Source organism: Oryctolagus cuniculus, chromosome 17 (genome assembly GCF_051225735.1).
Source record: "Oryctolagus cuniculus isolate XC-2025 breed Fujian yellow rabbit chromosome 17, ASM5122573v1, whole genome shotgun sequence".
NCBI classification, from domain to species: Eukaryota; Metazoa; Chordata; class Mammalia; order Lagomorpha; family Leporidae; genus Oryctolagus; species Oryctolagus cuniculus.
This window is the reverse complement of record NC_142883.1, coordinates 45689309-45717207: the sequence shown is the minus strand read 5'-3', so window position 1 is coordinate 45717207 and position 27899 is coordinate 45689309. Positions and strand designations below refer to the sequence as shown.

Genomic DNA, 27899 nt, shown 5'->3' with positions numbered 1-27899 from the left:
CACTTACAGTTGAGTCCTGGCTCCACTCCCAGCTTCCCAGCGATGCACACCCTGGGAGGCAGCAGGTGATGGCTCAAGGGATTGGGTCCCTGCCACCCACATGGGAGACCCAGATGGAGTTCCTGGCTCCTGTCTTCAGTCTAGGCCAGCTCTGGCTATTGTGGGCATTTTGGAGGTGAACCAGCAGGTAGGAGCTCTGTCTGTCTCTCAAATAAACAAAACCCAAAAACCTTCCCTCACCATGAGTAGCAGGAAGCAAGGGCCATGGGGGTTCTCTCAAGGGTAGCCTGCCTCGGTATCCACAAACTTCTATGGGTACAACACAATTCACATGCCTTGGCCAGTGCAGCTCTCTAGGGATTTTCCGTCTGGCCTGGCCTGCATTCTCAGTGCTCCGTCAGCAGTAGGCACAACTCATTGAGCTATGTTAGGTGTTGGACATGGGTACATGGTCTAAGTAAGTTAGATCCTGATTTAAAAGTCTGGTGTCCTCGGTTACATGTCTATTATACAGGCTATAAGTTTCCTGCTGTCACCTTGACCTGGCATAGCTCCTTGGTGGGACTGGTATTAAGCCTGTAACTGTTCTCTCCCATGACGGGAACAAAAGCTGCTATTACCAGTCCTGGGCTGACTATCTCTGGCTAGTTCTTAAGGATGTGCAAGAAAGTAGTTGGTATTTTTATTTAAGCCATTTCCAGATTGTTCTGAGATTCCTAATTGAATCTAATCCTGACTAACGATGTGGCTTTGTTTAAGTTCCAATCCTAAATGTATGCATATTCGATTGTAATCTCGCCGCAGCCTAGCTGCCCCACTACTTCCTACTGGACATACTTTCAGTAGGAGGTGTCACCTGGAAGAAACAGCAACACTGCCAGGTTCCTGCTGGTAATGAGAAAGGACCTAGAACGTGCTGACCGGCCTGCTGTGTCCAGAGTGGGCAGCAGCCTGCGGAGAGCTGGGTGCCCTGCTGAACCACGAAATGGGGCAAGGGCAGGGCACGGTCTGCTCCTTGGGGTTCTGGCAGGTAGCAGGGCCAGCAGGAGGCTGTGGGCCTCTGAACCAGCTTGACCTGTCATCGGCCCTGGATGCTGCCCAAGTCCAAAGGCCTGCCAGGTGCAAGACTTGTAGATCAAATTCCTTAGATCCACAGAGCCAGCAGGCACCTTTAAGAACAAGGAGTGGGTGTGAGCTGGGAGGAGGAAGTGCAGATAAAAGACAAGCGAAGCTGTTTTCTGGAAGCAGGCAGGGAAAGGATACAACAGGAAGTCTGTCTAAGGCACCAACGTGGACAGTGTTTGCGCTGTGAGTGCAGTGCCAGCCAGAGGCTTCTGGAAAACAAAGCCCGTGACTGTTTTCTTTTCATGACCTCCACTCCCAGTGTCAGTGACTTTCTCTGGCTGACGCCAGGGCCGTGCTCGGCTCCCCTCCTCGGCCTGCCCAGGGAGACGTCCATGGAGGCACTGTGAGGCAGTGAGAGCAGTGGAGAGCACAGAGTACCCTCCGTGTCTTGGGTCCAAAGTATCCCTGTCGTGAATGTGAAGTCCTGTGCAAGAATGCAGCTTAGGGAACAGGAGACTATCGGAAAAAATCAGCTTGGATACTTTCCCGAATGCTTCTGAATTAAACTTAGCTTTAATTTGAACACAAGCTAGGACTCACTCCATTACCGTCTGTTCTCCCTTGATCTATGCCTCTTGTTCCAAATCCATTTGCCAGTGTCTAGTTTTTAAAAATATATTCCCCCAAATTAGGCAGAGGGACACAGGTCTGGAGAGGTCAGGGTGAAGTGGAAGGGTGTGACCTACCTGGGAATCGAGATTCCCACACCGGGGTCCAGAGGTGTTATCTGTGGTTGTGGATGGAGAAATCAAGGTGTCCCCCAGCCAAGGAACTAGAAGTGCTGATAGGAGCTCAATGGGGAACAGTTGGGGAGGTAAAGGGGTTATGCTGTGAGCACACGACATCCTCATCTGAAAGCAGGAGATTGATTAAAACATCAAGAAGTGGTGGTATTGTTTTCAACAAATACTTACCAGGTGCCAGGCGCTGTTCTAGGCATTGAGGATACAGCCATAAAACAAACAAAGCAAAATCATTGTACTTGTAGTGATACATCTGCTGCTTAAAGACAGTACGGTCACTAACTGAATAAATAGGTAAGAGTTTAAAAGAGTTGCCTTGGGGAGCAGGTTTAGAACAAGGGAGGGCAGGAGAGATATAGGGCTAAGGTTTGGTTTTCTGACAAGCCCTGTTATTTGATTTTTCCAAAAGGGTTTTTTTTTTAAAGATTTATTTATTTATTTGAAAGGCAGAGTTACAGAGAGGCAGTGAGAGAGAGAGAGAGAGAGAGAGAGGTCTTCCATCCACTGGTTTACTTTCCAAATGATCGCAGTGGCTGCAGCTGGGCCAATCTGAAGCCAAGAGCTTCATCTGGGTCTCTGATGTGGGTACAAGGGCCCAAGAACTTGGGCCATTTTCCACTGCCTTTTCAGGCCACTAGCAAGGAGTTGGATCATAAGTGGAGCAGTCAGGGCGGGCGCCATGGTTCACTTGGCTAATCCTCCGCCTGTGGTGCTGGGATCCCATATGGGCACCGGGTTCTAGTCCTGGTTGCTCCTCTTCCAGTCCAGCTCTCTGCTGTGGCCTGGGAGGGCAGTGGAGGATGGCCCAGGCTCTTGGGCCCTGCACCTGCATGGGAGACCGGGAGGAAGCACCTGGCTCCTGGCTTCGGATTGGCACAGCACTGGCCATAGCTGCCATTGGAGGAGAGAACCAATGGCAGGAAGACCTTTCTCTCTGTCTCTCTCTCACTGTCTATAACTCTACCTGTCAAATAAAAAAAAATTTAAAAAGTGGAGCAGCCGGGACTCAAACTGGCACCCATTTGAGACTGGCATTGAAGGTGATGGCTTCACCCACTACGCTGCAGCACTGGCCCCCTAAAAGGTTTTGATTCAAATTATTAGCAAAATATTTCCCTGTTTACCAGGTGTATATCCTTAAACAGAGTGCTTAAATTCCTTGGCCTCAGTTCTTTCTTCTGGAAATTATGGGTAAGACTGTCTCCTGCAAAGAATATTTGTTGTAATAGTAGCATGAAGTAGGCATGCAAATATCAGTCACCTCCTTAGGTCTCCCATGTAATATAATTTTTATTTTTAAAAATTTTAAAAAGATTTATTTATTTGAAAGGCACAGTTATGGGGGCAGGAAGAGAGAGATGTAGAGACAGAGAGAGAGGTCTTCCATCCACTGGTTCACTCCCCAGATGGCCACAAGGCAGGGGCTGGGCGACAGAAGCCAGGAGCCAGGAGCTTTAGCCAGGTCTCCCACATGGATGGCAGGGGCACAAACACTTGAGTCATCTTGTGCTGCTTTCCCAGGCTCATTAACAGGGAGCTGGATCATAGGTGGAGCAGCTGGAACTCAAACTGTTCCCACACGGGACACCTGCATTGCAGGTGGCAGCTTTACCCACTATGCCCCAGCACCGGCCCCTCCAGTGTAATATTTCACAGCTCAAGATTTTCAGGCCAAGAAGTAACATTCATTGTTGGATCTGACCCAAGCAGGTCACATGACTTCTTTGCCTGTTTCTACCCTGGTAGAAGATGCTCAAGTTTCTTCCCGTGCTAGAGTAACAGGGAGTATGTCGATAAGAACTCCAGAGTGTTGAGTTGTTGAGTTTCCTATGAGAACATAATGGGGAAGGTATGTGGCCCAGTGGCTAAGACTGCAGCCCACATCAGCACGGGTTTGATACCTAGCTCTGGCTCCTGACTCCAGCTTCCTGTTACTGAAGACCCTGGGATACAGAAATGAAGGCTCTGGTAACTGGGTTCCTACCACCCACATAGGAGACCTGGATTGGATTCCTGGCTTCAGCCTGGCTATCCCTGTTCATTGTGGACACTGGGTAGTGAGCCAACATATGGGAGCTATTTCTTTCTTTGCATAAAAAAAAAAAACCCACACACTCAAATCTTAACAGGGTTTCCATTTGGATGACACTGCCCTGTTGTTGATAGCATCTTCGCTGCTCAATTGTGGACAGGCAGGGTAACCTGCTGTTCAACTGTAGTATTGCTTCAGAAGGTTTCACAGTTGGTTACTTAACCCCTGAGTCATCGAAAGCCTCATGATGTAAGGGAGGGAACAATTGTGAATTCAAGAGAGAGATCACTCTGGGACCAGGATGTGATTAGGAAAGAAATACTAAAGATGTCAGCATGACCGAGCAAGGAGTTCTGCTGAAATCCAAGCTGGCCTCAGAGAGGAAATGGTACACGTGTGCTTCCTTGTGCGTTTATGCACACAAATACACAGGAAGAGAGCTGGCAGGGCGTGTGTGCAGTGCAGGCAATGAATTGGTGGTAAATGTTTCACAGCCAGTCGTGGAGAGGAGAGCCCTGATTTTTAGTGATTGACAGTTTCAATGGTATAAATGTTCCTAGCATGGCTGCCTGCAAGCTACCAAGTTGAGATCAATGAATGCAGAATTGGGAAGAGATACACGGAGCTACGTCTCACCAGTCAGAACCCACAGGTTTCCAGCAACGCTCGCTTTCAGAAAACCTCACAGCTTCTCACACTCAACTGCATCTAAGGCTGTGGATCCCAGAATCCATCCCTCTCTCCCAAACATAAGCGTTCATTGCACCCTGATCCTCTACCCCTGTGTCAAGTTCATCACTCACCACAACCCACAGCAGTTCTGGAACTGTAGCTGTCCCTGCTCTCCCAAGTCTACACAATGGTTGGCAAGACCACTTGTTTATTCAGAAAGTACCAACAGGATGCCACAGGCTTGTCAGGGAGCCGCACTGTGCCTACAGGTTTGGCAAACACTTACCAAAAGAAAGTGCTGAGCTGGCAAGGAGAGGAGGGGAGGGGATGAGAGGAAGGGGGAGAAGGAGGGGAAGGAAAGGCAGGAGGGGAGGGAAGAGGAGGAGAGACCCTCACCTTTGTTGGCCCTGGAGCACCTGTGCCCTTTGGCAGGCAAGTGGCTGCCTGGTTCTTTGGCACTTGAGTGTCTCTCTTCCTCATCCTACAGGAAACCCTCTCTTATTAGCCTCCAGGGAGGGTTTCCTTTTGAAAACACCACCCTCAGATTCTTCTCCTCTGGAATCCTATGTCCTGGAGCCAGGCGGGGCCAGATCCACACGGGGCTTCGGCTTGGGGGCTTCAGAGTTTATGTCCTGGAGGGCGGGCAGAACTTCTTTAAGGAAAAGAACACAACATTACAATTACAATGTGACCTGGACCAGGGCCTTTAGAAGGGGCTTCTGCAGAGGGTCCCTGAATCTGAAGCTTTATTTGCTTCCAGTAAACACACCCCTGGAGTCAGACTACACTCGGAAGGAAATTGGTTGTTTGCCTAGCAACAGTGGAACGTCCTGTGTGTGTGTGTGTGTGTTTTCTTTTGGATGAGGAAGAAGCTTTAGAATCCTGTTCCCACTTAAGAGTTCTGCTTTCAAGACTGATGATGGAGGACATTATCCACCTGCTTGTGAAGAAGCCATTTAATTCCCCATCCGTCCTGCAGGACCGTGTGGTATGGAACAGACCAGCTATGCCGGGAAAGCTGCTCCAAGAGAACCTTCTTAGCCCTAGAAAGCCTGACACCAGACTCACTGCAGACGACAAGGGACCTCTAGTGGCAATAGTGAAGGCCACATCACTGTCACCTCCTTCCTGGTCTCTGAAAGCTTACCTAACCGCCATTAACTCCAGGCCAGCTGTTCCTACAGCTGGAGGAAGCTGAGGATACAAAAACCCACTGACGGTTTCCCACTCGCTATCAGTGTGGAGGCAGAGACTTTGCGGCATGGGGCATAGGTTCTGGAAGCTCACACACTCGGGTTACCATCTTTATCATCCTCACCCCCAGGCCCATAAGCCTTGGTGGCCCCACCTGTAAATCAGTGACAATCCCAGGCATCTGCTAGCTGGATGGGAGGATGAGTGACAGAACCTGGTGATGGGGACGCAGAGTTCTCTTACTCCTCCCAGCCAATCAAAAATCCATCATGGCAAAGACAGAAGGAGCCTGGAGGGTAGATCCGAGGGAGTTCTGTTTTTGATGTAGGTGGGTTGTGGAGGGTAGGATAACATTTTAGTATGTTCAGGTTAAGAGACCATCTTCCCAGGAACATACCTGGATGTATCTTCAGGTGCTTGCACACACAAACGCACACATTTTCGTCAACAATTTCAGCAGTTTCTCAGGCAGTTTAAAGATCATCCACAGTGGTTCAAGAAGCCAAATTAAGAAACTCTAGGCCGGCGCCGCGGCTCACTAGGCTAATCCTCCGCCTAGAACCGCACACCGGGTTCTAGTCCAGGTTGGGGCACCGGGTTCTGTCCCAGTTGCCCCTCTTCCAGGCCAGCTCTCTGCTGTGGCCAGGGAGTGCAGTGGAGGATGGCCCAAGTGCTTGGGCCCTGCACCCCATGGGAGACCAGGAGAAGCACCTGGCTCCTGCCATCGGATCAGCGCGGTGCAACGGCCACAGCGCTCCAGCCGCGGCGGCCATTGGAGGGTGAACCAACGGCAAAGGAAGACCTTTCTCTCTGTCTCTCTCTCTCACTGTCCACTCTGCCTGTCAAAAAAAAAAAAGAAAGAAAGAAAGAAAGAAAGAAACTCTAAATTAGGACGTTTAGAAAAGGGCATTTGCTGTGTGGCAGCCAGGAATCTTCAGTGGATCCTGATGCCTGCTCTGCCACTAAACAGCTGTTTCCCTTTGGACAAATCGCATTCTCCTTTCTGAACTTCATTTTCTCACCTGTTTTAAAAAGCAAGGGTTGGGGCCGGTGCTGTGGAGTAGTGAATAGGGCCTCCGCTTGCAGTGCTGGCATCCCACATGGGTGCTGGTTTGAGTCCCAGCTGCTCCACTTCTGATCCCGCTCTCTGCTATGGCCTGGGAAAGCAGAAGAAGACGGCCCAAATCTTAGGACCCCTGTACCTACGTGGGAGACTGGAATGAAACTCCTGGCTCCAGCCTAACCCAGCCCTGGCCATGGCAGCCAGTTGGGAGTGAACCAGCAGATGGAAGATCTCTCTCTCTCTCTCTCCCCTTCTTCCTGCCACCCGCTCCCCCGAACTCTGCCTTTCAAATAAATAAATCTTGAAAAAGCAAATAAAAAGCAAGGGTTAGATAGATGGAGAACTGCCAAATGCAAGACAGGATGCCTGGTTAAATTTGAATTTCAGAGAAACAAGGCTTTTTTTTCTTTAACATGAGTATATTCCAAACCCTGACTTTGTCATGAACTATAGTTAGCACAGGACATACTTATATTAAGAAGGATTCATTATTTAGCTGAACTTCACACCGGATGGCCTGTATTTCTATTGCTTACACCTGGCAACCCTTTCAGATCTTGAGGTCTAAGATTTCTGGTGGTGGAGGAACCCTAACATCAGGAGATTGGAAGTTAGAGAATCACTGAAGCTATTTAAGGCAGACGCTCTGAGGTCCCGTGAGCAACTTTAGTTGGTCTGGATGATGCCGTTTTGAATTCCGGATTGAAACAGCAAAACACCTGGAATTTATCTCCAAGTGGGCATCCTGCCCGTTTTTCCCTTAGGCCAAAGTTTCTTAAGTGCCCACCACGCACTTGGCACTGAGCTGAATTCTTCCCCTTAGCAGAAGGCTTTCACCTTCATCACCTTGGCCAATGCGTGGTTCTGTAGTCTGTGGTTTACAAAGGGAGATCACCACCCACTGTCAGAGTTACTTGGAAGGACTGCTGCTGCTGTTTGAAGATTTACTTATTTGAAAGGCAGAATGGCAGACAGAAGGAGAGACAGAGATCTTTCATCTGCTGTACACTTTGAAAACACCTACAATAGCCAGGGCTGAGTCAGGCTGAAGCCAGGAGCCCAGAACTCCATTAGGGTCTCCCACATGAGTGACAGGGACCCATGTCCTTGGGCCATCATCTGCTGCCTTCCCAGGTACGTTAGCAGGGAGCTGGATCAGAAGTGGAAGAGCCAGTACTTAAACCAGCGCTCTGATAAATGATGTAGGTGTCCCAAGCAGTGGCTTAACCGTCTGCGCCACAGCACCCAACCCAGGAGGCTTGGTAAAGACGAGCTTTCTGAGTCTCCTCAGACACGATGAGAAAAAAGTGCCAGGAGACTTCCCGATGTGAGTCGCAGCCTTCTGTTACTTTCCCAGAAGCGCCTGGGCATGGACGATGTGCAGCAGATGGGTCTGTATCCCCCAGGAATTTTCAGACTCAAGGCTGCCTCTCTTCTCTTCTTCTGGGCCCAAGCTACTTGTGGACGCTTTGGAATGTTGGACTCTTGGTAATATGGCATCCAACCAGACAAACTAATTGGGCTTAATGGTTAACTTCATAGGATGAAATACTTAAGGGAAAATGATTTCTCAGCTGGGGAAGGAAGAAGGTTCCAGGGATTGGCAGGACCTTGGACAAGTCACATCACTTCCTTGACTCTCCAGAAGAGGTGCCATTGCACCATTTCCATGTGAAATCTCTCCCTGCATCTGAGGGCACTCTTCAGGGTTCCTGACCATCATGTTTATCTTTCCACTCTAGAAGGTAAAGACCCTTGAAGGCCAGGAGGTTTACTCATCTAGATATCTCCCAGGGTACCCACTTAACCTGGAAATCAGGGCGCATCATTCACTTTGTAGACCTCATAGCTTTGTGTAGTTATTACAGTTAGTGTCCACAGATGGCAGTAGAGTGACTTGACAAGCCATCTTTTCCTAACTCAAGACAAGGGCACTGTATGGCTTGGAAGGAACTGGTATCCCCAGTACTTGCAATATTTAGCACATAGTAGATACTCAATAAACATCTACCAACTACATTTTAGCCATTAACAATATAAAATATAAAATATTAAAATAATAATACAATTAAGATATCTATATCCCTATCTAGATTGAGTAAATGTTAACATTTGCTGTATTTGTGTGTGTGCGCGCACGCCTTTATTTTTGCCGAATCTTTTGAAAGTTACTTATGATCAATGAGACACTTAACCCCCAAATATCTCAGCAGGCATCCTCCAAGAATGAGGACACTCCCTTCCACAACTACAATACCTAAAGACAATTAACCAGTACTTCCTAATATCATCTAATATCCAGTAATAGCACTTGCTGTCTGTGCCCTGCCCACATCCCCTTGGCCTACATAGAAGTTACCAGCAAACAGTTGCTATAAAGCAGGTGATTTCCTGAGTGTCTTTGCTTGGTCAATCTTAGCCAGCCTGAGAGAGCTGATTGTGAGGAGCATTCCACAGAACTTGCCAGAGGGGCCAGTCTGCAGCAACAGCTGCCCACAGCAGAGACCTGTTCATTAACGCATTCTTCATTAGTTTCCTCCCTTCCAAATCCTGCCTCCTTGTTGTGGTTCTAGGGATCACCTTTAAATAAGTTTTGTCTCAAGATCTGCTTTGCAGGGACTTGGAACCAAGACATGAATGCATTGATCAATCCATTCAGAAATAGTAACAGTAAAGCACATTGATCTCAGACCCATAGGGGAGTAAACTCACAATCTATTTTGCAGATGTTTCGATCCAGCCAATAGGAGCTGCTCTTACTTATGATTCTTACTTGAACAATGTTATGCTTGCCTAGCCTATATTAATAGTAACAGCTATTGCTTACTAATAGCTGCCTGTGTGCAGCTTCCATGCTTCATTTCACCCTCACAATGACTCTTTGGGGAGGGTGCTATTATTGTTCCATTGTATTGATGAAGTAGTTGATGCTCATAGAGGTTAAACAACTTTTCAGCCACTTAGCTAGTAAGAGGCAGATCTCTTGCTATGCCTAACCAGTGTGTCCGTTAGGTGTGGATAACCCTAGCTACCCTTCTAGTCTAGTTTTGTATAAAGGAGAGTGATATTATTTACTTGGAAATAAAATTTGCAGTTAACAGTAACATAAACGTGTTTTTTTACCCATGAAAAGAAAAGGCTATCCTCAATGGCTTGTTCTTGAAAGTGTAATTCAAGGATTCTCCAATCAAATGAGAGCCTTAAGGGGATCAAGTTCTCCCCTGCTGTGCCTGCTTGGAACAGTTTCACCACCGGCTTGTGTCGCAAGTGGTTGGCCACACCTTTCCTGCACTATTTAATTTGTGTGGAATCTGCTAGTGCGTTTGACTATTGTGAAAGGCAAACCCCTCCTTGGACGTGTCCTATCACAATCTGCAGACTATCAGATTATCACGGCACAGTCATCTAACTTGAGAACAGCAGTATTCGGTGAGACGTGCTACAAACTGCGGCACAAGTGGAGGCTTCCTTGCAACAACACATCCCTGTTCGTAATACCTGGCCCCACCTAGTGACCCAGGCACTCATGAAAACTTACATGGGAGGCAGATGTCCTCCTAGTTATGTCTTCCCTAAGAATCCATAAAGAGAAACAGACTTTGAACCCAGTTTATCTCAACGACATGACCCTACTGTCATAAAGTACTCAAATTCGAGTATTATAAAGGAAAGTACCAGGGAAAGCATTCAGGCCTCCCAGACCGAGGAACAGTGGGCCAAGGAACTCAGCTCCTCCAAGCTCTGTGGGTGAGTGTAAAACTGTCTCCTCTAGCAGGTAGAGAGTCATGAAAACTATAAGCAAGTCAAGTGAGGGGCGTGCGTTTGGAAAAGTTGCCGTCTTGGTGGAGTGGAAGGAAAGAGAAGAACTCAATTCTCCCCATTAATAGGGTAGCAAGAGGCACACGCTCTCTTTTTATTGAGCACCTACTGGGGAAAGTGCTTGAGAAAACTCTGTTAATGACCAAATTCTGAAATCTGCAATCTATGGAAATCTTTTTGACAAAAATTTAAAATTGTGAAAGAATCCATATTCATACTAATTGCACCTTATTTAAAAAATGATGTAAGCTTACCAGCCAGAAAGGCTGAGCCTGGCAGGAATGGAACTTGCTCTTGTCAGGACAGGCTTGGCACAGGAGAATAGGAGGAGGTATGTTCCAGCTCTTGAAAAGTAGCATTTGTGTCAAGGGGGAAAAAAAATCTCCCAAGTTACTAATATCTATGGAATGGCCAGGGACTAGAGGGGTTACAGGAGCTTCTTTTTGCTGTTGTTTAATTTTTGTTTATTTATTTGATAGGCAGTGAGATGGATAGAGAGAGAGGGAGAGTGCACCTTCATTCTCTGGTTCTCTCCTCCAGGGCAACAGTAGGGAGAGAGCCAGGGCCAAAGCTGGGAGCTGGGAGCTGGGAATTCAATGTGTATTTCCCACGTGGTGGCAGGAACCCAACAACTTGCCTCCCGGTATCTGCATTAGCAAGGGAGCTGAAACCAGGAGCCAGAGCTGAGTATTGAACCCAGGTGCTCCAATAGAGGATGCAGGTGTCTGAACTGCTAAGCCAGACGTCTGCCCCAGCAGCTTCTAAAGAGGGAGAGTAGTAATCCAGGCTGTCGGGTGGTTGAGAGTCAGTCTTGGGAGTCCTGGATTCAAATCCTAGCCCTGACATGTGCTGTCTTTGGGATCCAGGGCAAACGACCTCATCTCTCTCAGCCTTTAGAAACCACATCTGAGGGAGGTTGTGGAGGCTGCTTGTGACTGAAATCACGGTAAAGTGTTCAGCACGGTGGCTGCTGCCTGGAAAGCATCCTGCAAGCGTCTCTACAATATTTGGAACAGTTCTTTTGAAAAGCAGTAATGAGCCGGCGCCGCGGCTCAATAGGCTAATCCTCCGCCTAGCGGCGCCAGCACACTGGGTTCTAGTCCCGGTCGGGGCGCCGGATTCTGTCCCGGTTGCCCCTCTTCCAGGCCAGCCCTCTGCTGTGGCCAGGGAGTGCAGTGGAGGATGGCCCAGGTGCTTGGGCCCTGCACCCCATGGGAGACCAGGAAAAGCACCTGGCTCCTGGCTCCTGCCATCGGATCAGCGCGGTGCGCCGGCCGCAGCGCGCCGGCCACGGCGGCCATTGGAGGGTGAACCAAAGGCAAAGGAAGACCTTTCTCTGTCTCTCTCTCTCACTGTCCACTCTGCCTGTCAAAAATAAAAAAAAATAAAAAAAAAGAAAAGCAGTAATGAATGTGTTTTTTTCCCCAGATGGAAGGAGAGCACCTTAGGGAGAGAGATGGTAGGACACCTTTATCATTTACTGTTGTTATTCCACCCTGGGTCAGTGGAAGGAGTGCTATGAGGGGGAAAGAAATGGAGGGGTAGGGGGAATGCAAACAGATGAGCTTTTAAAACTAGAGGCTGCATTTCCACTGAATCTCAGTTCTAAGTGTATATCATTTGAATCTGTGGGATTTGGAATAATCTCAAAAACTCTCTGTTATCGGAGGACAACATTACAAAAATGACCCAAGAGGCTTTCCAAACAAGAATTAGTTTGTTCAGTAGGGACCATGAAGAAAGTTTCCTTTCTCTTTTTGGCTAAAACAACATTTTATCAATTTCTCTAAGGAAGACTGCCTTTTTTTTTTTTTTTTTTTTTTTTTTTGACAGGCAGAGTGGACAGTGAGAGAGAGAGACAGAGAGAAAGGTCTTCCTTTTGCCGTTGGTTCACCCTCCAATGGCCGCTGCGGCAGGAGCCAGGTGCTTCTCCTGGTTTCCCATGGGGTTCAGGGCCCAAGCACCTGGGCCATCCTCCACTGCACTCCCGGGCCACAGCAGAGAGCTGGCCTGGAAGGGGGGCAACCAGGACAGAATCCGGCGCCCCGAATGGGACTAGAACCCGGTGTGCCAGCGCCGCAAGGCAGAGGATTAGCCTAGTGAGCCACGGCACCGGCCAGGAAGACTGCTTTTATCTTCTCTGGGACTGCCCTAATGCTGCCCTATATCTCATAGCCTATTTCCTTGTGGTTTTCTTCTTGTTGACTTAAAAACACTCCTTAATGCTAAAGGTCCTTTGAACACCACCAGATGAGGGTTGTTTAATTAAAAACTAGAGGTAGCACCATCATAGCTGGGCTGATTCATCTGTTTTTTTTGTTTTTTTGTTTTTTTTAATGCATAAAGACAGGAGGAATGTTCAGAAGCTCCTCGTAGACCAAAGTACAGAAGCAGTTACACTCTTTTCCCTCGGTAGATCAATTTGAATTCATTAAAGATGGCCTGGACAAGCACCAGTCTGTTGCGAGTGTGCACATTTCTCCTCTTACTGATTTTGTTTCTGCCACGTGAGATGATGAGTAAGTGAACATTCTTTTTTGGCCTCTTTTTAGATAAGCCTTAGATTAAAAAAGTAATCAGGGGGCATTGGGTACATCCTTAAATTCCAAATTGGAACAACAACACAGTTGGTAGGATTCAAAGGATAGGGGTCAGAAAACAGAATACAAAATTTAGTGAGAAAATAGAAGTTTCATGGTTCTGCATGTACAAGGCAGGGGAAAGTATTCTGTTTTCTCCAGAACCACAAACAGACGTTTCCCGCATTTTAATGTGTTCCGTTACGAATCCCACCCCCACTCTTCTGTTGGTTCGAACACACCACTTAGCTGGAAATTTTTCCTGCGTTCGCTCCCACCCCAACCTGGGAGTGATTTCCTCTCCCCCAGATTTGAAAAGTAATACACAGTCATTGTGGAAGTAGGCAATCTACAGAACAATAAGGAAAAGAGTAATCCCCTTCCAAGTCCCCTCACGCAGAGGTAACTACTCAACATTTCAGTGTGTATTCTTCCAGATTTTTAAGAAAATGCTAGGCAACAATTCCATTACTGATACTAGAAGTTTATACTTTTAGAAAGAAAAGGTACTGGGATTACAGAATACACAAGTCTTAGCAAATGTCACCTGGGAGGCAGGTTTTTGCCAGCTAAAGTTCTTCTGTAGCTTTCATTACTTGAATCAGAAAAACAAAAACTGAAATTCCACTACACTATTATGAATGGATTTCTAAAAGTCAGAGGTAAGAAAAATCCTGCCACACCTCTTAACTATCCACTCCATAAAATCTTGCCTTCTTGCAAACCACAGCTACTTAACATCTTTTTGTTTTACTACACTGGCAAAACTTCAGAAGGCAAGACACAATTTGTCTAAAATCCTATCATCTAACCAGAAAACTGCTTTCAAATCAGTTTTTGCCTATTGGATTATTATTAAATTTTATTATTATTAATCAGTTCTGATCCATATTCAATTGATAGAGATATAATTTATATTCTGCCTTTTCAGCTAATGTTATATCTTAAATATTTTCCCCATTTGCTGTAGTCTTTTCTTTTTATTTCTACTTTCCAATCCCTGGCATTCCTACTTCCAACCTCTTAAAGAATACACATTCAGTCTGGTAAGTATTTTTCCACTTTTTTTTCTCTATTTTTACATTTTATTGATCTATCTACTTGAGAGGCAGACAGAGAGAGCTCCCATTGCGTGGTTCATCCCCCAAAAGCCCACAACAGCCAGGGCTTGACCAGGCTGAAGCCAGGGGTCAGTAAGTTAATACAGATTTTCTGTGTGGGTGGCAAGGATTCAACTGTTCAAGCCATCACCTGCTGCCCAAGGGAGAACATTAGCAGAAATCTAATTGGAAATAGAAACAGGACTCAAACCCAGGTACCCCAATATGGGGTGCAAACATCCGAACCAGCAGGTGGGTCAAACGCCCACCTGTCTATTTTTATAAATCTTATTCTCTACATATAAGCCCAAGCCTTTCCCTCAGAATTTATATTTAAGCAACCTGAAAGCTTAAAAAAAAAAAAAAAAAAAAAAAAAAAAAAAAAAACCCTGATGTCCAAGTTGCATTCATGTCAGCTAATGAATGTCTGGGGTCGAGAACCAGTCATATTTCTTTTTGAAAGCTATCCAGGGGATTCCAATGTACAGCAAAATTTGGTAACTAGTATTTTAACTTTTTTAAAAAAGGTTAATAATTGTGGGATATTTTCCTTATAAATCATATAGATCAATATGACTGTGAGTTGTTGTAGTTACGTAGCATAACTCATTTAATCAATCCCCGCTAGGGAATGGACCTCTAGGTGCCTCCCTCTGTGTGTCTTAATAGTTTCTCCCCATACTCCCAGGTTCTGTCTTAACTGTGAATGGTAAGACTGAGGACTTCACGCTGGATACTCAGCCTGGTGCCCTGGAATCTCTGGAATGTGCTGTGCAGAACCACATTGAGGCTGAAGAACTTCTCTGGTACCGAAACGAGGGGAGAGTGGATTTGCAAGCAGGAAACAAAATCAACTCCAGCTCTGTCTGCGTCTCTTCCATCACTGAAAGTGACGACGGAGTCAGCTTCACCTGCAGGCTGCAGAGGAATCAGACTGTGTCCATCTCTGTGGTGCTGAACGTTACTTGTGAGTAAGGGGCAAGGAGCTGCTGGCCAGCCAGTCACGTCCGACCTCGGAAAGTCACTGTTCGCTTTTAGCTCTTGCTGTTGACACATTGCTCCGTCGGTGCTCCCACAACAAAGCACAGAAGTGCTTACTTATTTCCTCACACCGTGAGCAGTGATTAGCCGCAACTTCTAAGTTGCCAACCTCATCTGCAATTTTATTTTCGTTTTTAAAGTTAAAAATGAAATTGTTCACTTCTTCCTAAATGAATCGGCTATTCGTGTTTTGTTGTTGTTGTTGACAGGCAGAGTGGACAGTGAGCGAGAGAGAGAGAGAAAGGTCTTCCTTTGCTGTTGGTTCACCCTCCAATGGCCGCCGCGGCTGGTGCACCGCGCTGATCCGATGGCAGGAGCCAGGAGCCAGGTACTTCTCCTGGTCTCCCATGGGGTGCAGGGCCCAAGCACTTGGGCCATCCTCCACTGCACTCCCAGGCCACAGCAGAGAGCTGGCCTGGAGGAGGTGCAACCAGGACAGAATCCGGCGCCTCAACCGGGACTAGAACCTGGAGTGCCGGCGCTGCAAGGCAAAGGATTAGCCTGTTGAGCCACGGCGCCGGCCTTCTTTCTTGTAAAATACCTGCTCCTGCTCATGTCCTTTATCAAGTTTTCTATTTACTGGGCTATTTGTTTTTTTTTTTTTTTTTGGGTTAATTTGTAAGGATATTGTAAATTGAGGAAATTAGCTGTTATTTAGGATTCTAAGTATTTCTCTTACCTGTTTTGATTTAATTTTTATTTAAAATTTATTAAATGCTTGCTCAATTTTTATTCATTATTTGAGAGGCAGACAGAGTGTGAGAGAGAGAGAGAGAGTGTGTGTGTGTGTACTTCTATCTGCTGGTTCACCCCCTAAATGCCTACAATAGTCAGGGCTGGGGAAGCTCAAAACCAGGAGCTGGGAACTCAGGCCAGGTCTCCTGCCTGGCTGCCAGAAACCCAGCTACTTAGGTGATCACTGTGGCATCCCAAGGTCTGCACCAGCGGGAAACTGGAATCAGCAGCCAGAGCTGTTTTGGATCTGGGTATTGTGATATGGGATCCAGCAAGTTAACAAGGCTAAATCCCTGCTCCTATTTCTGAAATTTTAAGTTATTATTTTTGTCATACTGGAATTTTAAGCACTTTGATATTTTAAATTACAAATATTTTTAAAATAAATCTTTATTTTTTGAAAGATTTATTTATTTATTTGAAAGTCAGAGTTACACAGAAAAAGAAGGAGAGAGAGAGAGAGAAGGAGAGAGAGAGAGAGAGAGAGAGAGAGAGAGAGAGAATGAGAGGTCTTCCATCTGCTGGTTCACTCCCCAAATGGCCACAATGGCTGGAGTTGGGCCGATCTGAAGCCAGGAGCCAGGAGTTTCTTCTGGGTCTCCCACGCAGATGCAGGGGCCCAAGGACTTGGGCCATCTTCTACTGGTTTCCCAGGCCATAGCAGAGAGTTGGACTGGAAGTGGAGCAGCCAGGACTTGAACCGGTACCCATATGGGATGCTGGTACTGCAGGCAGTGGCTTTACCTGCTATGTCATAGCATTGGCCCCAATATTTTAAATTACTATCTCTCCTTCTGTTTCCTAACTTTTGTGTTCTATTTAGAAGGTTCTTCATTAGGTGATCCTTTAATTACCTGAAAATCAAAAAGGTGAAATTCATCATTGACTGGGTTTTTTTTTTTTAAGATTTTAATTTATTTATTTGACAGAGTTATAGACAGTGAGAGAGAGAGAGAGAGAGAGAGAGAGAGAAAGGTCTTCCTTCCGTTGGCTCACTCCCCAAATGGCAGCCACGGCCGGAGCTGCACTGACCCGAAGCCAGGAGCCAGGTGCTTCTTCCTGGTCTCCCATGCGGGTGCAGGGACCCAAGCACTTGGGCCATCCTCCACTACCTTCCCCGGCCACAGCAGAGAGCCGGACTGGAAGAGGAGCAACCGGGACCAGAACCTGGAGCCCATATGGGATGCCGGCGCCGCAGGTGGAGGACTAACATAGTGTGCCATGGCACCGGCCTCTTGACTGGGTTCTAAGTATTGGTAGCTCGTTGGTGGGACTACATGGCGTTTGCAGACCATCAGATGGTCCTGTGTCAAATGTCAAGTGATTGTGTGAGCTGTTTGGGTAGAAACCTGGTTCTGCACCAGGGAGGTGTGCACGGTGTGGTGAGGGGCGAGGTGGGGTAGGATGGTGGTGTGGTATGATTTGGTATACAGAGCTCTTGGCTTGGAACCTGGTCCTAAAAGTCGAAACCATTTGAGCCCAGGGAGCTCAGCCAACTTCCCTGTGAAAACTTGAGGCTGTTGCTCCTGAGGCACGGCGTGGAGAAGCTGCCGAGGAGCCCAGCTCTGCAGAACATTGGCGCCCTGCAGGCTGAGCTTCTAGAGGGAATTACTCGCGTGTTCCCAAGCAAAGGAGCTTTGTGCTTCATTTTCAATGACTTTATAAAATGTGAGTTTTAGCAAGTCCGTCTGACTACCTGGTAGAATACAGACTATCAGAGGGCCGCAGAGGTCTTGTACAAAGGCAGGTGAGGAAACTGAGGCCCACACTTGGAGCTGAGAACAGAGCCCCAGCTCCCAGGCTCCTGGTTTAGTGTTCTCCCCACTGTACCTTCTTAAGGGAGATATGGCAGAAACGCCAGTAATGTGATTGGTTGGCTTAATGGATTGTTTTGTTTTCCAGCCTCAATCTGCTATTGAAATCACCTTTACAGCAAGCTCTTAAACATCATTCTTGCTAAGCACATGGAAGGGTATACATACTCATGTGGATCCAATTGGTCAGTAACTCAGCAGTAATGGTAACTGACAGAAACACATCAATTAATAGACAAGAATGAGCTTATAAACGGGATGAGTATTATGTACAATCCAAGTGAAGTATTATTCATGTTGTAAAGAACAAAGCAAAAATAAACTAAATGGAAGCTTCATGCTATGCTGCTTGGGGGAGGGCATAGACAAGCAGGTTCTCTTGCTGACTGTTGCTAAAGGTAGAAACTAGACCATCTGTTTCATGTCCTATCAAAATCCAAAGTGTGCCTACTGCATGACCCTCATTTCTCCTAGATGTTAACCTTGGAGAAATGCATGCCACGTGCATGTGCATGCAAGGGTGTGTATTTTAGCAGTGTGTGATATTGTTTAAATAAAACAGCCTAACGCTCATCAAACTAAAGTGATCAAAGAGTCACATAATAAATGATCGCACTCTAGAGAATGAGATAAATATTTATGGTTCAATGTGGATACATCTCAAAAATAGCCAGATTATTGAGGGAATGAGGTCTTTTATGTAAACTCTTCCTGTGCTCCTCAAACAATACCATATATTTCTGATCGAGAACATATACTCTATGTACAGAAAGCTTAAAAAACGAAAAAGACCTGGAAGAATTTGCTGCAGTCTCATAGCAGTGTGAATCACCAGAAATTCAGGAAGTAGCCAGGCTGTAGCCAAAGAACTTGATTTGAACTTTACTGATTTTTAAAAAAGGGTCTATTCAAGTACACCTGCTGCAATTAAACATCAATTTTAAATCATTAAAGGGAGCAATGAATAGGATCTGTCCACAAGTGTAACTGTCTGCTGGTGACTGTGTCCTCTCCCAGCAGCTTCCTGCATATCTGAGTACCATAGAGCATCCTCGGTGGGAACGGGTGCAGAATTCAAGCTCATTCCAAAGAGCAACAAAATGTCACTCTTCTGGGAAAGTTATTAATAGCGCAGCCTACTCAGGGTCTAATTATTCAGTGTGCAGATTACACAAACTCCTCTCTTCCTCTGTCTCCACCTCTCTCCCCCCTCTCCCTCCCCACCCTGCAACCATTTTATTACTCTTCTGCACCTTTGCAGGCAAACACAAGGGATGTAGAGAAGAGAGGAAGCCAGCTCAGCCATTTCTCCCCCGCCACGTTGGAAAGCGTTGGTGGAGCTGAGGGTTGGAATTATTTGGTGAGGATCAGTGTGTTTGACTGTCCATGGGTCCTACCACTGTCCGTATCGTGGAGGGAGTGGGTAGCTGTTTGCATGAAGGGGAGCAAGGGACCCACTCACCTTCAAAGATGAGAGTTGCCACAATTAGGAAACCTTGTGCAAGGGGGAAATCATTCACTGATGAAATGTTAGTGTGCCTTGGTAAATAGGCGGCCAGGGAAAATGTGACTGGATAAAATGCCAAACTAGAGGGTGTGAGTGGCCCTCCACCGGCACAAGGATAATAGTAGCTGGCACTATGGTTGATTCTCTACCAGGATTTTCTGGTTTAATCCTCAGGTATTACCCCATTTTTTAGATCAGGATACCGAGCACGTGGCAAGTAGATAACTGTCTCAAAGGCATCTAAGTGGTGTAGATGAAATTAGGGCTAACAGCAACGCCTGCTTTCCTGCTATTGTGCTCTTGTAGTTAATTTTACTTTATTAATTCTCAGAGATCAAGGACCCCAGGCTCATAGTCTTGGGAAGTATTACAAATTGCCTCCTTGGGTGTTAATTGTTAAATTAACAACGGGAGTCGTTGTGCACTTCCCATGCAGGACCTCTGTCCTCGATAAGTTGTATTATGAGAATTAACTGTAAAACTTGTTCTCAAATTGTGTGTGTGTGTGTGTGTGTGTGTCTAAATTGTTGAAATCTTTACCTAGTATAGTTGGTCTTCTGTGTATGAAATTAACTGAAAATGAATCTTAATGGAGAATGGGACTGAGAGAGGGAGGAGGAGTTGGGGTGGGAGTGGGCATGGGAGCGCGGGTATGGTGGGAAGAATCACTATATTCCTAAAGTTGTACTTACGAAATCTTAAATATAAAATGTTTCTTTAGAAAAAAAAAAAAAGAAAAAAATCGCCTCCTTGGTACAGATTCATTGTCATATCTATTATGTTCACAACTATGTGCTGTTTCCCGGTTTGTCTTCACCACCACACTGAAAGTTCTAGGAGCTTTGGGATCAGATGTGCTATTTACCCTTTCCTGCCTAGCTCCCAGCCCAGGGCCTGGCGCACAGTAGGCACTCAATACTTTTCTGTCCAGTGAATGAAAGACTCGTGCCAATGGCAAATTAGTCAAATGACCCATCCGAACAAAATGGACTGGAGGCAGGTCTTGAATGTGGACAGTGGACTGCCGCTGTGCTCTAACCCAGCCTGAACCTTTGCCTCTTGCAGTCGCTCCTCTCCTAAGTGGAAATGACTTCCAAACAGTGGAGGAAAACAGTGACGTGAACTTGGTCTGTAATGTGAAATCCAACCCTCAGGCCCAGATGATGTGGTACAAAGAAGACAGCATCATTAACTTAGAGAAAGACCATCACCGGGTCCAACAGACGAGTGAGTCTCTTCAGCTGTCAATCAGCAAAGTCAAGAAATCTGACAATGGAACCTACCGCTGTGTCGCAACTTCACCTCTGAAAATGGAGACCAAGGACTTTCACCTGGTTGTTAAAGGTAACTGTCTTTGACACTCAGTACAGTACAAAACTTAGAATAGATGTTCTGTGTATTTTCACTGACAACAAATGATGATGACCATTATGATTAGTAGCTAGGGTTTTCTTTGGATAATTATCCCTACCCCAAGAAATTTCTACTAAGAATTCTACTTTTTGGATAAATATGTCCATTCCACATAGGATACTCCTTCTGTTCTTAAGATTTGTTTCCAATTTTAGTATATGTGCTGCCGAAGCAAGCACAAGATTTGTTTTTTATTTGAAAAGCGGAGAGAGAAAGAAGTCTTCCATCTACTGGTTCATTCCCCAAATGGCTGCAATAGTCAGGGCTGGGCCAGGCTGAAGCCAGAGCCAGGGACTCCATCTGGGTCTCCCACATGGGTGGGAGGAGCTGAAGGACTTGGGCTGTCTGCTGCTGCTTCCCCAGGTGCATTTGCAGGAAGCTGGATTGGAAGCAGGTGGACTGGGACTCCAACCAGCACTCAGATATAGGATGTGGGTGTTGCAAATATCAGCTTAACTTGCTGTAAGCAATACCAGCACCTGGACACTGCTTTTTGACCCAAGAACCTTTTCTAGAATCAAATGTAGAAAGCAACTCTGGTTGGCTTTTAGAGAACAGAGCTTTCATGAATTTTCCTGGGTACTAAGGTGTGTAGGAACTGAACTTCTGAGTTCACAGCCTAATCACAAACAGGAGTCAGATGTTAGGGGAGAAAGATGCAGATTAAATACCAAAATAGATCTCTAAAATTGCTCTTAACTCTGAAATTCTAGCCTGTAGCCTAATCAGATGAGGGCCTGGAAGAAACTAAGGAAAAAAAGATCTTTTTCTTGGCTTCAGATTTCCTCTCTCCAGGTTTACCACCTCTGTAATGACAGAAAACAAATGAGGCTCTGAGCGTTTTTCCCTTCTCATGTTTCCAGTTCATGCAGAAAGAGAAAGGCGAGATACCTGGGTAGCAGTTGCAGAATACACTCATGCACACATGGCCTGGGCCTGGGCCAGTACCGGCAGAGCAGCCAAACAAGCTGAGGCTCTCGTATCTTGTTAGAACAGTACTCACTTTGTCATTGCCTCCGGTACCCACTCATCACTATGCTTGCCAGTCCACAGGAAGCCAGCTGAACCCCTGTCAGAAGTGCTGGATGGTGGGACCATGGGCCATCCTGTTTTCTCCCCTTCAGAGGGGTCTGGGACATGAAGAGAGAGTCTTATGGGGAAGAAGAGGCACTGTTGGTTGAATGCCCATCGCTGTGATTTCTGGCATGTTCTGCAATTCATCCTGCAGAGCATTGACAGCTTGCCCAGGGGCTGCTTGCCTTAAAAGCCAAACCCACAAATATCCCAAGTACTTAGGGGACAGAGCAATGGAGGGGGCACCCTGTGCAAGCCTGAGGCTTTTCACCTCCTTTTCACACCAGGAAAGTGTGGTGAGGTAGGCTCTCCTGCCATGCCATCCTGATTGGCTGGAAGAGTGCACTTGGAGACTGGGGAGTCCTATTACCCCTCTTGGTTAAGGAGAAATCATAACTGCTCTATGTTACACAAAAAAAGCAATTGTGTGGCAATCAGCAATTGTGGCAATCAGCACATTGCCTTTTAGGTGGGCAGAAACTTGTTTTGGGTGGAGCTCTTCCAAACCAACTTGTTTTTCTGATTTCTCCTGGCTTTGTTACTTCCTGGACTGTTGGCTGCCTTCATGACATCAGCGCTCTGCTGCTGGTGCTCAGGCAGAGTGCCAAGCTTCCCACGAGCCTCTCCCAGCCTCGCTGCTCAGTGGGATTGCCTCCAAATGAGGCCACGCAGAGCTGGAAATGACATCATGGATCTTTCCTGAGCATACAAGTTAGCCCATGTGTTGAAATTAGTGAATAAGGTGGTCGGAGTGGGGGTGGCTACCAGGTCTGATTAAAAATAAGCACATGGCCAGCGCTGTGGCTCAATAGGCTAATCCTCCACCTTGCGGCGCCAGCACACCGGGTTCTAGTCCCAGTCGGGGCGCCGGATTCTGTCCCGGTTGCCCCTCTTCCAGGCCAGCTCTCTGCTGTGGCCCGGGGTGCAGTGGAGGATGGCCCAAGTGCTTGTGCCCTGCACCCCATGGGAGACCAGGAGAAGCACCTGGCTCCTGCCATCGGATCAGCGCGGTGCGCCAGCCGCAGCGCGCTGGCCGCAGCAGCCATTGGAGGGTGAACCACCGGCAAAGGAAGACCTTTCTCTCTGTCTCTCTCTCTCTCTCACTGTCCACTCTGCCTGTCAAAATAAATAAATAAATAAATAAAATTTAAAAAAATAAGCAAGCAAAACAGGACAAGAGGAGCCGTGCAGTTCGTTACATTTGTCAAAGTCACTTTCAACACAAACTTGGACTCCAGAGTGAGCCAGTGGTTCAGACAGCTTATTTCAGCTTGTTTATGGATGGAGATCCAGGGCTTTAGCAAAAGAGGGCTCATGGAGCAAAACTTCTCCAAAGGGTTGGCATGACCCACTTCTTTGCAGGAATCGCTTTGAGGAACAGCGTAGACAGAGAAGAAATGTAGGCTGTTCATTGTCCCCGACTATCCTGAGTAGGAGCTGCACACAAAATGATTTCAAGGCAATTGACTGGTGTGTTGTATAGATATGGGGGATGAATTCTATTCCATAATCTTGAAGCATTACAGGGCTTGAGCTTTGAAGTTAGATTGATTCAAAGAGGCTCCTCTTGGCCTTTTCCCCCTTGTATGACCCTGTCTTCGTCAAACAACTCATCTCGTCTTTAAGTTTTATATGTTTCTGTCCCCAACACCAGAATAGGAACTCCATGAAGGCAGAGGAGGCTTCTGGGTCTGTCCTGTGGTTTGCAAGGCTGACCACAGTGCCTCACGCCCATCAGTCACTCAGTAAATATCTATGTCTGTTCCTCAACCCGCACACTTGGTGGTTCACGCCTTATTTCCTTTAAATTCTCAAATGGTATCTAAGCCGTGATAGCAGCCCGTTGCTCCCTTCCTTCAGTGGCATCAGATCCCAGGTAAGGTCGTTGAAAAACTTATGGTGTGGGTCAGGTGTTGTGGCACAATGAGTTAAGCCTCTGCTGGGAGACCTGCATCCCACATCCAAGTGCCGGTTTCGGTCCAGGCTCCTCGGCTAGGCTGAGTGCCCGCCCACCATGCAGCCCCCTTCCCTGACGTCTTCTCATCTGCTTAAGGCACCATCACAATACAGGTACCAGGGACTCCACTGCTCCTCAGCCCTGTAGACGCCTCTCTCCTGCTCAGTTGAGAAAGCTCTGCCCCCTTTTTCTTGCTGCTTTCACAACCTTCCTCCCTCTCTTTCCCTGTCTGGGACGTCTCCTAATATCTTTCAGGCTTTTCGAAAGATAAGAAAAATACATTGACTCTGGCCTACTTCTGGTTTCTCTGCCACAGAACTTGTGGATGAAGAAAGCATCCATGGCCTGCTGACTTGCTTTGGGGGAGCTATTCGTATTAGAACTTAGTCTTCCGCGAAGGAGTAAATTGAAAAACTGCCTCTGCCAGTGACTGGTTCTGTATCTTTGGACAAGTAGCCTAATCTGTCAGCCCCTAACTTCTCACCTGTAAAATGGGACAATAATACCTACCTTTTGGGGTTGTGTCGCTCCCCCTCTTTGTGGAGGAACGACACTAAACCCTGCCTAGGCTTCATATCCGAGTCACGGCACCATTATGTCGCTCCCCCTCTTCGTGGAGGAACGACACTAAACCCTGCCTAGGCTTCATATCCGAGTCACGGCACCATTATGTCGCTCCCCCTCTTCGCGGAGGAACGACACAGGACCCTGCGCTGTTCTTTCGTCTGCTCGGCCCTCCCCGGGTTTGCTGCTGGTTCTTCCCGGGTTGGCTACTATCCCTTCCACCTCCGTGGAAGGGCAGTTCCCCCTGGCCACATTCCCCACTTCCGCAGGGGAGCGGCACACCGCCGGCCGGCTCTTCTCGGGGGCTGCACAGGTGTTCCTTCAGCTAGATGTTCCCCTTAGATGTTCCTGGTGCATGCCGGCTCTCTCCTCCTTTATAGTCCTCCTCCGCCAATCCTAACTCGGCTGCCCACATGCCGAGTACGCTGCTCTCCAATCAGGAGCAAGTCCTACAGTTTATTGGTTGAACTGGAGGCAGCTGTGCGGAAGCTGTTTACTTCTCTCCCAGCGCCATATTGTGGGAGAGCAGATGCATAGAATAAGTCTTAATTCCAGTAACTCAGTCTAGTCCGGTTTGCTCCCCACAGGGTTGTTGGGAGCACTTAGTTAAAGAAGATGACACAGAGGCCAGTGTCGTGACGCAGTAGGTTAATCTTCTGCCTGCAGCGCTGGCATCCCATATGGGCGCCAGTTCCAGTCCCGGCTGCCCCTCTTCCAATCTATCTCTCTGCTATGGCCCAGGAAGGCAGTGGAAGATGGCTCAAGTCGTTGGGCCCCTGTACCTGCATGGGAGACCAGGAAGAAGCACCTGCCTCCTGGCTTTGGATCGGCGCAGCTCTGACCATTGCAGCCATTTGGGGAGTGAACCAGCAGAAGGAAGACCTTTCTCTCTGTCTCTCCCTCTAACTGTCTATAACTCTACCTCTCAGATAAATAAATAAAATCTTTTAAAAAAAATGACACAAATACAGGTAGAGTGCAAGGTACTGTGTCTGGGACAGAGTAGAAACAAGTAAGTTAGAAGCATATACATATTTATTCCTTTTCTCTTGTTTGTCATTTCCAACAGATAAAACGACGAGAGTACCAATAGAACCCATTATTGCTGCCTGTGTTGTGGTCTTTCTGACCTTGTGCTTTGGAGTTATTGCTAGAAGAAACAAGATATTGAAGGTATCTGAGTATTCTAAGCTATTTAGGTTAAAAGTCACCTAAATGAAGGCAGAAACATGCTGTATAAATAACTTGCACTGGGAGTCATTCTCGGGCAAAGTTGAGCCTGATCTCAATGGTGGGAGCTAAAATGGAATCACTCAAGGGAATAAAACTTGCACATATATTATGAGTACAGCTTCACACAGAATAGAAGCACATATGGTCATGGCCTGAATGAAAATAGCTGTGGTGGTAGGGGTAGGGAGCTGGGGCTGATGTTTAATTCCTTGTGCATTTCCCTTTATTGGTGCTGTGGTGCCTGTGGATCAACAAATAACTGTAGGGTGGGACCATCTGCTCTGGACTTGGACACCTGCATGCTCTGCTCCTGACGCGGCCACGTGCCCCAGCTGCAGTGGGCTGGTGTTTGGATTGCTGAGCGGCTAGCCTTGCTGGCCAGCATGATTCAGAATAGGGACATGCACAGGTTAACGCCGTGCCCTTGACTCTGCCATTAGCCCCAGGGCCAAAGGAGGGCAGAGATGGCAGGGACAAAGATGTCCCAGGCTGAGCTCCCCACTCAGCAAGGGGCACTCGCTCTGAAACACATCACCCGATGTTATTCAGGCAACAGAGCCTCCCGAGGAGAAACCCTGCCTTCTTTTCCAGTACAGAGCCATGTTTTTCACATAAGAAGGAAATAGCCAACTGCCCACGAATCCTGGAAGCATCCTGACTCAGAGTTATATCTTCCCTAAGATCAGTGAAAACTATTCATGTGGCCAAAGAAATGAGATCTGAGCCAATGCCTGTCCCTCAGCCACCTCGGTGCATTTGGAATGTTTATCCACAGGCCTTGGAAGATCCAGTAAACTCATTGGCCTTGTTCTGCTTGTTTTCAGCTCTTCCTAAAGGAGAAGGACTCTCAGAAGGAAACAGCTCTGTGAGTACTCTGGCTGGTGTCATTTCTATAACAGTGGGGCGCAGCAGTGTGCGTTACAAAGCCTATTCCAGGCAAACTCCTCCAGAGATGGGAGGTCCTGGAAGGTGAAGGGGTTCAGAGGAGAACGCAAGGCAGAGGAAAATCGGTCTCCACTTTGGAGAAAGACAGGTTGGAAGGTTGCCCGGAACTGAGAACACCTTTGGTCTCACGCCCACTCTCTAAGCCAGTTTGTCTAATGCTTGTGCAACTGCATTGCCACACAATGCAAACAACTGAGAGGGCCTGCCCTGGGGGAAGCCGGGCGGGCGCACCCTCCCTCACAACAAGGTCAGGAGCCACATTCCTCCTCTGGAATCCCGCCTGCTCTTTGCAGCTCCCTTTAATCAGTCAGGCTCCAGCACATGGGAAGTGCGCCCTGTTGGAGCCTCCAAGAAGACAGAGATCTGTAAACTACAGTGCCTAGCGGCAGCAAGAACAAAGGCGCTCTGTCAGAGAGTGTGGATCTGGTCCTGAATTGTCTTCCTTATTGCTACAATCATCATGACAATTAATTTCTTGGTTCATTTCAGATGAGAAGGCTGAGCTGCCATCTAATACAAGAAGAGTATGACATCAAGAGCACAATGTGTATAGTCCCATCTGTATTTGTTGCTATGATTAAATTCATTCCTGTCAAATTGTCAGAGGTTACGAACAAGCGCGTTTCACTAATCACTTCCCAGTGGTTGTTATGACTAACTTGGTATACGCATGGAACGTTTTTATGGAGATAGATGCTCGGAATGAAAGATTTCCTTACCTCTTCTCCTTGAAGTATCTATTAATGAACTGAGATTGTTCCAAAGAGATTGGTAACCATTTACTATTTGGTATGGACTTTTCTAGGTAGAAGACTCACAGACATTGGGGTTTCACAAATCTGTGCAATTTCCTCCCAAAACAGAGGAGGGGACAACACAGAGTGATCAACTTTTTAAATTACCAAGAAGGCAAAAAAATAAATAAATCAACCAATTATCCTCCACTCCCACTGTCATTTCATAAAAGAAATGTTCTCGGACTAAAAAAAGAAGGTGGGATAGAAACTCCAGATATAAGGCACTTCTTTGGAATAAATTTAGAATCATGAAAAACTGCGCATATGTCCTTATTTTTCTCCTCTCATTGTGGTTGACGTGGTCAGGAGATTGGTGAGCTCTGTGCACGGTGAATGTGCGTGAGGCAGGGGAGGTGAGCTGGCCAGGATGTTCCCCCTGAGTAGCCTTTGCCACTTTCTCACAGTCACTTGCACAGCTCTTTCTGTATTGATTATGAGTCAGCTTCTACTCTTCTCGCGAATCTCTATGTTAAGCTGCAGCTCGCACCGTTC

General features: G+C 47.0%; 1 protein-coding gene across 4 annotated transcripts; it reads left to right on the top strand.

Annotated features, from left to right (window-relative positions):
* TMIGD1 (transmembrane and immunoglobulin domain containing 1) lies at positions 1-27667 on the top strand. Of its 4 annotated transcripts, none has more exons than XM_089317547.1 (7): positions 1-187; positions 12995-13167; positions 15016-15294; positions 20490-20768; positions 25502-25605; positions 26490-26530; positions 27100-27667. In XM_089317547.1, the coding sequence occupies exons 2-7, from the start codon at positions 13086-13088 to the stop codon at positions 27101-27103; spliced, it is 789 nt and encodes a 262-aa protein (XP_089173673.1). In that variant the 5' UTR covers positions 1-187; positions 12995-13085; the 3' UTR covers positions 27104-27667. The 4 variants fall into 4 exon arrangements, with proteins under 4 accessions (XP_089173673.1, XP_008269174.1, XP_089173674.1 ...); XM_008270952.5 differs by lacking the exon at positions 1-187 and adding an exon at positions 10494-10576; XM_070061165.2 differs by lacking the exon at positions 1-187 and adding an exon at positions 10517-10576 and having other exon boundaries at positions 13065-13167.
* The last annotated feature ends 232 nt before the right edge of the window (positions 27668-27899 follow it).